General features: G+C 38.5%; 1 protein-coding gene across 4 annotated transcripts in view; it reads left to right on the top strand.

Moving 5' to 3' along the window:
• Nucleotides 1–12,623, top strand: part of akap6 (A kinase (PRKA) anchor protein 6) — a 319,977-nt gene that overhangs the window by 89,290 nt on the left and 218,064 nt on the right. For all 4 annotated transcript variants that reach the window (XM_041812714.1, XM_041812716.1, XM_041812715.1 and 1 more), the window contains exon 13: nucleotides 11,361–11,483. In XM_041812714.1, the coding sequence (XP_041668648.1) occupies nucleotides 11,361–11,483 (123 nt within the window). The remainder of the gene's footprint in view (nucleotides 1–11,360; nucleotides 11,484–12,623) is intronic.

Below are 12,623 nucleotides of genomic sequence, written 5' to 3'. Positions count from 1 at the left end.
TTACATTTTTGTTTAATTGGGTCATCAAAATCTAGATATTGCAGCAGTAACGTAAATCTGTATAAGATGCATTTTAATAGCCATGTTTTCATCTAAAGATTTGGCAGCTTTCAAACACAGAAGTGTCCATTATATCACTGAGATACCGTCAATGCTGCACGTGCATGCAGCTACAACCATTGCATGCTGCATACATAACAGTTAAGAAGTGAGCCTATTTATGCAGCACCTGGAATACATAATGAAACAGACAAAATCGGCATGGGTTGGCGCCACTTTTAACCGCTTTTCTCCCTCCTTACATCATACTCCTTCTTTTTAAGAAAACGGGGAACATACTGTTAGGAAATCGCTCATGTGGGTTGATGGTCTGACTGAAAACACTCCTCAGAAAAGACAAGTGAAAGGCAGAGGAAAGGCAAAAGCTGTGAATCCATCTTACAAAACCACTGGAGGCTAAGGGTTTAAACTACCATGCTGTAGGACAGGGGTGTCAAACTCAATTACAGCAGGGGCCGGATTCTGGATTCAAGTCTAACCTGAGGGCCTAAAAGGTTCAAGATTTAACCATAACTGTCAACCTCATTTTCACCAGTAATAAAATACGAACAAACTTAACACTGATGATAAATCACTTGGAAATTCAAAAAAGTAAAAATGATAAGTTTAAAGGCTCAAATCTGGGATAAAAATTCCAACTTATTAGTTCAAAAGATCAGAACACGATATTAAGAATGGAAAACATTTTTAAAGAGCAAATATATGAGGAGAAAGTTGAAATCATAGGTTTGAAAGGTCAAAACATGAGATCAAAGTTAAAATCATGAATTTAAAAGTCAATTTTAAATTGTGAGTCTAATAGTTCAAAATATTGGATTAAAAAGACAAAATTAGGAGTTGAAATTGTCGAAATATGAGCTAGAATTCAAAATGATGACTTAAAAAGTTAAAAACATGATTTAAATTAAAACTAGGAGTATAAAATGTAAAATATGATATAAAAAGTAAAAAAAAACAATGAATTTAAAATGTCAAAATATGAGAAAAGAATTGAAATCATGTGTTTAAAAGTCAAAATATAGGATTAAAAAGCCAAAGTCAGGAGTTGAAAAGGTCAAAATATGACTTAAGATTTAAAAGATAAATATGAGACATATAAAGTTCAAATTATGAGTTGAAAAGGTCAAAATATGACTTAAGATTTAAAAGATTAATATGAGACATATAAAGTTCAAATTATGAGTTGAAAAGGTCAAAGCATGAGATGAAAAGTCAAAATCATAAGTTTGAGTTAAATGTTGATATGCAAAGCTGAAAATATGAAATAGAACACAAAATATGTTTTCCCCCACATTTTTGACTTTTTATCTTATTTTTCTTACTCTTTACTTTTTCAGATTTTTATGGCTTAACGAGGATATTTTAAATAATCAAGTGGAAGTTTACATTATTTAACTGGAGGAAATCTGCAGACCTCATACTGGTGGGCCAGTTATAATATAAATATGATAAGATCTCGCGGGCCGGGTACAATCATTCCACGGGCAGGATTTGGCCCCCGGGCCTTGAGTTTGACACCTGTGCTGTAGGAGGACATGCACAAGAACAAATGGTCATAAAAGAGCGACGGCTGCACAGAGACTGGACACTGTGGACTTGGCCCGAGGAGATTCCAAAAACTAGACTGTGGGTTTACAAGCAGGGCCGACTATATTCTGGATTAAGGCGTGTAGTCAGCGTGTGTTGCTTTTTACTCCCATTAATTATGAGCTATTTTATCCCTTTAGGCACACCATAGTTAATCCACATCAGCGATGTGAAATAAGTCCACCACTGCTCCTTTATGTCTCATTTCACCGTTTCTATTGGACATTTTCATTTACTTATTGTTTCTTTTTTCTTTTTTTGTATTATTTTTGGGGCTTTTAGCCTTTCTCAGATAGGACAGCTGAGGGGAGACAGGAAACAAGGGGGGAGAGTGGAAGGAAGACATGCACCAAGCATGCGCCGAGACCAGGAGTCAATCCCACAACCAGCCAGCTGAGCCAAACCAGCACCCTTCAGTTATTTCTCTATCTGTGGCAACTTCTTGTCTGTGGCACACTCACCAGCATGTGTTCGCTTTGCTTTATATCTTTGTCATTTTACGTTGTAGAAATGCGGTTCAAACAGTTCTGTGAAGGGAAAAATCTCATCTTTCACTTCCACCCTCAGTTGCCATCCTACATGAATCACAGCCAGAGTTACAGGGCCAGTAAGAGAGCAGTCGGCTCATGCCGTCACCTTTCACTGTGCATCACTGGATGAATCCTTTGTCCATCAACTTTTGCATACATGATTAGCTGAGTCATTCTTTTGCCAACCTGTTGGCGCTCTCGAACCCCTGAGGCGAAGACGACACAGCTTCATTAGGTCTAAACAAAATGACTGACATTTATGCTCAAAAACCATATGTCATTTCACATATGTTTTCTGCACTTAGCTATTATTTTATTCATGTATTCCAACACTTTCGTGGAGCTAAGACTTTGGTAAACCACCAAAACAATTCTACAAGTCCACATGAGTGAAGGTGTGTTTTCATATTGCATGTTGCCATGGAAACGATGCATTGTCTCCTTCAATCGCAGCAGTGTGAACTGGGAGGAGTTTAGAGCCTCGCAGAGTGGAACGTTGCAAGCAGTTGCAAGTTTCAACTCGTTTCATCGCAAAACTTTGGTCTGAACTGGGCTTTAGAGATTAAAAAAAATAGATTAGGTTAGATAGATTTAGAGATTTAGAAATTCAAAAATGGTCAGAAATTAGATTTCAGAAGGCAGCATTTGGGCTAAAATAAGTTAAGTACCTGAAGCTTTGGGAAGTTTTTAAACTGTGATTGCTTGTGTAAAAAACAGAAGTTCCTCTTTTGTCCTGGTTATTTGATGTTACCTTGGTTAAACTCTGTTTTGGAACAAGAGATCACTTGGCAGAGGTGGTCTCAACTTTTTTCTATCTAACATAGTTGAAACAGCCTTTAGTCTGCTTGCCTAGTTGGGTTGGCTCTCTGTGCTTGTGTGAAAGCTGCACACCGAGCTCTGGTGCAAACCAGACAACCAGACGGGGACCGCTTGAAAAGATAGGCTTTGGTCTGCTTTGTCCCCTAAAGTCCTCCAGATTTAGGGGACCTTTGGTGCACATCTGCTCTGTCACAGCAGAGGAGCCCATAGGTTTCAGTTTTAGTCAATCAGGGTGCTTCCACCGCTTCCGGCGTGTCTGGAGCAAAGGGCTCCAGACACGCCCCCTTGTGGTGCTGTTGAACCACTTTTTAGATCCAGATGCTTCTTCCACTTCCATTTATGGTTGTCATTTAAAGTGAGGCAAATGTATTTTCTTTCTACTTTGATCGCTTTTAGCCGTGATATTAAAATACAAACCCAAGCAACCTTTTCTGCTCCCACTTCCTGCCGTTTTTCCCTTATATGGCGTTTTCCTCGGGCTCTGGGCCCATAAACATCGGCCCCGCTGCCCGTAACATATTAATCATCGAAGGCAAACACGGTCTGCCGGGAGTTTGAGTCTGAATCTATCAGCGTCGTCCTTCAGAAAGCCCCGTCAGCTGAGCGGTAATTATCCGGCAGTGAAGAGCCGAACCACAGGAGGAAGAGATGAAGCAGATATCAGAGCGCTTATCCAGGCGGCCGACCATCAGATCAGGCGTTTCGGCTCCCAGCAGGCCTTTCTGCCCCTCGGGAGCCTCACTGGTTTAGAGACATCAAAGAGGCCGTAAGCAGCCCAGTGCATGCTGGTCGATATCCAAAACCAACGCCGCTCCCTCCGCTCCTGTTCACGCCTACATCCTCCTCTTCCTTCTCCTCTTTTTCTCTCTTATTCTCCTCTTCCTCTTGTCTCCTGTTCTCTGCATTCCTCCACTCCTCACTTACTCCTCCATCCTTGATGCCGCCTTTGCTACCCTTCATCCCTCTCTCCCTCCTGTTTCCTTTCCTCTTCCCTTCATCCGTACTTCTGATTCCCTCCTCCATAAGGAGCATCAGAAGGATGGATAGAATCATATTGATGTTTTTTCTTTAGGTTCATGGCTGTAATTAACATTCTGCCGCTCAATCGGTCAAGGTTTATCCCTCACAAACATGAACTACAGCCACAAACCCACACTCTGATCATTACGGGCCAGCAGACGTAAACATTGGACGCAGAGATTTGTAGTTCAGCTGTGAGTGAGGATGCACACATGAGGTCATTTCCATCAGATTTAGCTCCTCGCTGCAGACGTTAGTTTCTCAGATTGATCTTCTGATGGAGATGAAAACAGCAGTCGATGTTTGACGTGTCGGAGCCGTCTCCATCGTGATCTGCAGTCACACTTCTGATTCAGACGAGATGTTTGAGCTCCGAGGAGAGAGGATGGATTTCACAGATTGGTGCATGTCTTCATTTTATAGAAATGAATCTGCTCAGCTCTCCCGCTCTCAGTCTTCTTTACTATAATATGTACACACACTCACACAAAGTAGAGAATAAGATCATGCACAAGTCTAAGCTGGAGGTGTGACCAGTAGATTTCAGATACTTGTCTTATTTTGTCATTGCATGAATTTTGCTGGCACTTTAGGTTTGGTCTGACTCATGTTTGCACCTCTAAAGCCGGGCATCCACTGTGGATTTCAGGCCGACTCTATGACAGTCCCAGTGTAGCATCGCGGCATACTGTGTGACTGGGTCACTTACGCACGATCGTGGTGCAAGATCGACTCCTGGTCCCCCATGTTTCACTCTCTTTGGTTTTTCTTTCTAATAAAGGACAGAAACCCCCCAAAATAATCTTTAAAATAATTGGAAAGTCATTCCTGCTGTTTCCATACTGATTTAAGACATTGTCTGAAAGTTTGCAAAGGAAAAATGCCTCAAAGTTGAGGATTCTGTTGTGGTTCTCCTACAATGTCCGATTTCTTTCCTCTGATTCAGCCACGAATCGTCGTATGTCATCCTGTGTACAGGGGGGTATATGGCTGACCACGGCTCGACTACAGCCTGCTCCCAACTGGTCTGAAGGATTTCTGGCATGTTTGATATTTTGGTCGTACGACTCCAGACACCTCACAGTGAGAGCAAAATGCGATCAGAATAAACAATTTTGGGGGATTGTCTTCCTTTGTAAACTGTCAGACAACATCCTAAATTACCATGACAACAGCTGGAATGACTTTCTGATGTACCCCTGTTATGATAAAGGAAATACCCGCGGACCTGCAGCTGACACAGCAGGAGAGGGAGACAGAGAGCAAGAGAGAGAGAGAGAATGTGACTGGAAACACTTCACCCTCAGTGTGTGAGACTTTTTAAAACGGAAACTCTGCGCAGTGCATGACCGTGGGATCATACAGTCTGAGCACACAACTCGTGCGCGATGGTGGTGCGATTCAGTCGCACAGTATAAGACGACATTCTGCGACGACTGTCGTATGGTCGGCATGAAATCGCAGTGTATACCCGGCTTTACTATCAAAATATCAAACATGTCAGAAGTCCAACATCAAGTCCAAAATCAAACATGTTTGATATTGACAAGAATGCAATTTCTTTTGAGATTATTTCCCATCATGCATCTGGTGGAAATTCACAACAACAATATCTGAGCAGAGAACAAGATGGAGAAGGCGAAGGAGATCACATTTAATTAATATCTTTTATAGTCCGATGTTTTTAAATCATTCACATCGAGTAGAAACGAAGGAAAGTTCAACATCAAAGCAACTTTGCATGTTACTGCAACAACCGAGGAACTATCCTGTAAACAGTTCAGAATAAAAACACAGAAACAAACTCATCGGGCTTTTATTTCAAAAATCCTAGTGACGGTTTACCGTTCCTGTCATGTCAGCCTGGAATGAATTGACAGACATTCACACAAACACACAGGTGCAGAGATCTGACTGCAGCTCTGAGCAGAAACGTTTCTCAATCTCTTGAGTTCTGAGCGGACATTCAGACGGACGCATCACTGACAAATACAATGAGCATGCAACCAGACTAAAGACGTAACGCCAAGACTGAAGAAAGATCGCTAAAATCAAGTCTTATGACCGCCTTTACGACGGAGTATTAGGACCACACGAAGAGAAAAAAAAATGAAAGTTTAATTTATTTATTTTTTTGACATTACTAGAATAAAGTTGTAATATTACGAGAAAAAAACTCATAATATTGTGAGAAAAAAGGTTGTAATATTATGAGAATAAAGTTGTAATTTTACGAGAATAAAGTTGTAATTTTACGAGGAAAAAGGCAGAATTTATGAGAATAAAGTCGTGCTGCAGCCTTAGTAATGGAATTTTGTCTGCGATTTTGAAAGTGGAGGAAAAGACGTCAGGTGTAAGGCTGGCATTAGTTTCTGCTGTTGTCTGCTGACAGTAACAGCAGCAGAGATATTTGGATTAGAAACGGCTGCTAATCGAGACTTCTCTATCAGATGATATTAGCTTTCTTTAGACTTTAATATTACAATATACAATTTAAATTTGTGTCTGAAGCAAATTTCAGAAAAACAAAAAAGTGACCAAAAGGATGTAAAATGAAAAATAGAATTTAAACACGTCAACATCTCAAATCTCTCTTTTGTTCCATCTCTAAAATAACCGTTTAAAAACCGTCCCCTCTCTTTATCTGAGCCTCTCATCAGCTGTTAACTCCTCCTCTCACTTCCACCTCCCTTTAGAGAGTTTAAACTCCTCTCCTTTCTTCTCCTTCACCTCCGTCTCTCCGTCATGACTGAAGGTTTAAACTCGTCCTTTGAGCTCGGCTCCTCGCCTCCTCTCCACCAGTGAAGGGGATTTAACCCACGGATCAATAAGAGGCTGATACTCTTCATGAGGATTCCCCTGATCTTCTGATCGTTCTTTTTTACTGTTTTACATCAGAATGGAGCAGAATAAACTCACATGTTGTGTTAATAATATACGCTCATGACTGAAGGGTTCTCACAATCTGATTTTATATTTCAGATCTTTGAGGCTCTCTCTCTCTCTGTCTCACCTCCTCTATCAGCCAGTAGATGGCAGTATAGATCCATCCAACAACGAGCAACCTTTACTGCCTCTTCTTCTTCTTCAGCACCTTTCCCTGTCTTTTACCTCAGCCTCTGAAACACTAAAGAAAAAAGAAGAAATTGACGTTAATATTCCAAATCAGCGGGAACACAAGATTATTTTTAATCCAGCATAATTTTCCTTTTACCAGCAGTTCTGATGTTCTCCTTCTATCTCCATAATAATCGTAGTCATATTATCGCTTGTAACTTGATTTTTATTCATCAGTTATTATTATTATTCTCAGCTCAAAATATCTAAATATTTTTAGACGGTTTATTGCTTTATTTAGACATCATTGTGAGCACATAAATGCTCAAGTTTTGCAGATTTTTCCATAAAATCAGAGAATAATTAATATTTGTGCTGGATACGTTGTTTGAGTTTAGTTAGAAATGGTTGGAAAATATTGAACCACATATCCCATAATGCTCTGGGCTTCTTTTGTCTGAGATCTGGCTGTAGTTTGAGAGCTGCCCTGCTACTTTTTTCTTTATTTTTTTAGTCAAAAGAGTAAATATTTATAGCTTGAGCTTCAGCCTTATCCCTCATTATGTTTCATTTGTATTAAAGTAAAACTTCTATTTTTTAGGGGGTTAATTTGTCAATTAGAATTAAGATAAAACACGCTTAGCCAGGGAAATATTTTTAATAAAAATAAATAAAAGGAAAAATAAAAGTTAATATCCCAAATCAACATAAACATGTTTATTTTTAACTGACTAAATATTCTTCTTGCAAAGTGTTTTCATATTTTTTCTTCTATAATTTTCATCGTTTAATTTAATGTTTTAACTCGTAACTAACGTTCAGTCACCAGGATTATTTTTTTGTCTTTATAAAATATTTTACAAGGTTTATCGCTTATTTCTACATGAGTGGAGGATCACTGGGTGTGTAGTTTTTTCAGATATTTCCAGATGGTGTAGAAATGAAAAATAAATTAGTGTTTGGATCTTTTTATTTAGTTTGGTTGGACTGGTTTTGAGATATTTAATTGATGAACTACATTTCCCATCATGCTCTGCGCTGGCCTCATCTCCAAGCCATCTTCCTCTTGGCTTTTCTTTTGTCTGCCAAATCTTATTCTTAGCCACTGAATCTCTAAAACCCAAAAACAAACATTAAATCAAAGTTAGTATCCAAAATCAACAAAAACGGTTCATATTTCTAGTTTTTATGTTTCTGCTTCGTAATAAACTTAATTTTTGTTTTTCTTTTTTTTATTTGCCTTTGAATAGTTTATTATCAGCACAGCTTACATTTGTGTCTTTGTTTTTTTAGTTTGGTTGGACTGGTTTTAAAAATATACATGTATGATGAACATTTCCCATCATGCTTTGTGCTGGTCTGATCAACATGTCATCTCTTCTTCTACAATAAAAATCAGGATCAAAGTTAATTTCCCAAGTCAGAGGTTGATCTTTACTTTTTCTGAGTTTCTGTCTTACCAGGACGTTTTTTTTATGTCTTTGTTTCTGTTAGAAATTTAAATTAAAAGAAATTTATTTTGAATATGTAAACGCAGAGCTAAATGGTCATAAAATGTTTTATTTAATTAGGATTAGTCATTAAAATCCCAGTATATCTGACTTATTTTTACAGTGTTTAGGAGTTTATTTCAGCGTGATTACAGGAGCACTAGAAGCTAAATTTTGCACATTTAAGAAAATGACTAAAAGATTAAATGCAGAAAATAAATTACCATTAAAACTTTAAATAAAAGCTCACTGCAATCTGTGGCCGTTTCACAAATACAGACAGATAGAGGCCTCAGTGAAAGATTTAAGATGAAACAGCAGAAGAAAAGGAATTTTAACATCCGACTATGAAAGACTGACTAATGTTGGTACGCCTCGAATAATGAGAGTGAGAACGATGCACAGCTGAGCGTGCCATCAGGCGTATACGTGATTTTAAGAGTTGTAAATAAATGAACACCGAGTTCTTTAAATAAGTCAGCAGTAAAAGAAAGTCAAATTCATCTGTCTCAGAGCTGAACTGTACCCTCGTCTTTAATTTTTTGACCTTGATAAACACTTGCCTTATTCTGTCTTAAGTGTTTTTGCTTTGCGTGGGTTTTATTTTTTTATTTCTTTAACCTTTATTTAACCAGGATTTATTCCCATTGAGATACAAAAATCTCTTTTACGAGGAGTCCTGGCCAAGACAGCAGCATGATAAGTTTCACACACACACAGTTCACACACTCAAGTTTAAGATGACCCTGGAACTCAGACCAGAACATTGACCCGTCTCATATTGAGGCCTGTTCCAAATAAAGGCTGGGAGCTTTTAAAAACATTTGTAGTCATAAGATGCAGCTCTACCTGCATGCTTATTTTTAATCTGACTAAATCGTCAGATTTACAAGGAAATTTGATGCTTTTACTCAAAATCTCAATAACTATCTGTAACAGCAAATGGACTTTTAAAGTTTTATTTCTGCATGATTTCATTTAAATTATGTGCTTTATTTAATCTCAGTTTTCAGTGCAGTATCAAAATAGTCCTTTGGATTTCATCAGATCAGAAAAATCTTTTGTACTGGTGTGAAAATAAAGCGGTGAATTTATTTCCCTCTGATAGAGAACTGATCAAGAACGTATCCTCTTTAATGGTGTAGAGCACTGATCATCAACTGGCGGCCCGGGGGCCATATCAGGCCTCCCAAAGCTTCCTGTCCGGCCCCCAAAAGATCATTAAATTCAGAAAAGGAGGAAAAGAAGATGTTGTGGTTTTAAGAGCATCCCTTGGCTTTAAGTGTCTGCAGCTGTAAAATCCATCCCACAAACAATTCTTATTGAAATAACTTTACTATGACTCAATATTTGATCTGTTTTTGCTGAAATTTCATGTCATAATTAGTAGATATTTAAAAAAATGTTGCAAAAATGACCAGATAAAGTAGTGAGATAGGGTTAAAGAGTAGCAAAAGAGGTGATAGGTGGCAAAATGGGTTTTTGAGTGGCAAAAAGGGACAAAAATTGGCAGAAAAAGTGGTGAAAAGAGGTTAAAATGTGGCAAAAATTGGCAAAAGAGGAAAAAAGGGGCAAAGAGTATAAAAAATTGGTTACAAATGACAAAAATAGTGCAACAAAAGGAATGATAAGGGGTTAAAAAGTGGCAAAATGGATAAAATAGTGGCATGAAGGGGATAAACATGCAGGTAAAGTTGTTTAAAATGTATTATAGAGGCAAAGAGCCGCAAAAATGTGTTAAAAGTGGCACAATTTGGATGGAAATTAGCCTTAGGCCACAATCTGGCATATTTACATTTTTTAATAAAATGTTCATTAATATGTATTGTTCCCCCTTTAAAAAAAATTAAATAAATAAATAAAAACAAAAAGGGGTTCAAAAGTGGCAAAAATAGAAGAAAAGTGGCAAAAATTTATAAATTTGGCACAAAGGGGTAAAACATGCAAGAAAACTGGTTTCAAAAGGGGTTAAAACCCCGAAAAAAATTGTGTTAACAGGCAAAAAGGGGTTTAAGGTGTCAAAAATGAATTAATACTAGTACTAAATCACAATTCTAGAGGGCCTGCATTATAGATAACAGTGATAGATCCCACTGGTGATTCCTAAAATGTCCTGCGTTTTGAAAGAAAATACAGATACTACTACAATTATATTTCGATTGAATCCAAAATATTGATTTGATTTTTGTGTATTTGAAAGTCCGGCCCCAGAGTTTCTGTCTGGACTAAATCTGGCCCTTGTGTGAATGTTCTTGATGACCCCTGGTGTATAGGCTTGTATTATATAAATGAAATCATTGTTTTTTATCATTTTGACTCATGCACCATATTTTCCAGTCTCTCCTCTATTAAATCATGTCTGCAGGTCTCTCTTTCTCTCTGTCTCTTCTCCTTTATCCCTCATCTTTGTCTCTATCCTTTCCTATTATTCTCTCTATTATTTCCCTCCTCTTTTCTCTCATATTTCTGTCTTTATCCTGATGTGTGCTCACCTGTTACATCCAGCAGGTCTTTTTTATTCTGTCCTTGAATGAATTCATCTGGAATCCGCTCTGAACCATCATCCATCCGTTCTCTCTTCTATTTTTCTTCATCCTCTTCTTTTCCTCTCCCAGTTGCACGCCCGTACCTGTTGGATCTTCCCCTGGACTCTGAGCGTTCAGAATTTCATCTTCCTCTTTTATTTTTCCTGTCTTGTTTTGATGAGACTCCAGCAGCGTTTATTCATGCTATAATTATTATTTTTAAATCAAATGACACTCTCTCTCTCCCCCCTCTCTCTCTCTCTCGCCCCTAGTGCTTCGTGCAGCAGTTGGACGGGTTCATCTTGTGGCTGCAGGAGGCGCTGGACAGCACCGAGAACTGGACGCAGCCCAGACAGGAGCTGGACAGCCTGAGGGTGTACCTGGACACACACCTGGTGAGAGCACACACACTTTTAGTACACGCTGTACCCCTGCTAGAAATCTCCCTCTGATATTTTTAAACCGGGGCCCTGTTTTGTTGGTCTGTCTTTGTGAGGATTAGATGCAAACATATTGGATTATTCTAGTAGATTCCCTCTAATGATGGTTGCAATGTCATAGCTGCATTAGATGGATATTTTAAACACAGCACTGAGACATAACTGTGGTTCAGCATTCAAAAATCTCCACTCCTCTGCAGAGTTGGACTTTTTTTCAGCTAATTTGAGGTCAAAAGCAAGTGTTCACTGTCCTGAAACTCCAGAGTGATGATGTCAGAGAGGGATGATGGGAAAATAATGACAAGCAGAGGGATGAACACAGACTGTGTCCCATTTCATCTTCACTGCTGTCATCAGGATTTCTCTGTTTTTGTTCCAATTTGTTTTCATCTGCATCTCTTCCTCTTCCTCCTTCTGTCTCTGTTCTCGCTCTCTCTCTTTTTTATCAATTGATGTCCGACCATCTGCCCCTCCATGCTCTCGTTTTTGTCTCTTTTTATCTCTTTATCTCCGTTTGTTAAATCCACTGTATGGGACAAATTCAAACAGGAAATATCCTGACATTTTGCAACAAGATTCACAAATATGGACTGTATTCTGGGTAACAAATGAGCTACTAACAGAACATTTTTAATTTATATGTCTTCATTTTTACAAACAGCATAACCACAAAGGAAGTACCCACCTCACTGGGTGAACAAAGTCAAAAATAACCTCAGAATTAAAGAGTACAAATCTGAAAATAGTCACATGGAACAGGCACATCTTTTTTTTAGCTGTGAGGCTGACAGCTTGTCTTGGCAGAGATGTTTTTCACTGACATGAGTTTTATCCACCAACAAGCTCCATTGTTCACAAACTAAAGCAAACTCGCTGTCTATGGTGCTCAGATCAGCACTTTTGCTTTCTTGTAAGTCTGATTGGCCTGTAATGAATGTGTCGGACAGAATGTTCATCCAATCACCCTCCAAGAATCTTTTTTAAAGTCCTCACCTTCCCAAACTCTCTAAGAGCCTTTCCTCAATGAATGTGGAATATATCCATGTGATGGATTTATGATCAGTCTGGTGTGTCAGGTTATATAAAAGCTGTTGC

Source organism: Cheilinus undulatus, linkage group 18, assembly GCF_018320785.1.
Source record: "Cheilinus undulatus linkage group 18, ASM1832078v1, whole genome shotgun sequence".
NCBI classification, from domain to species: domain Eukaryota; kingdom Metazoa; phylum Chordata; class Actinopteri; order Labriformes; family Labridae; genus Cheilinus; species Cheilinus undulatus.
Note: the sequence above shows the minus strand (reverse complement) of the source record. Positions and strands in the feature narration are given on the sequence as shown.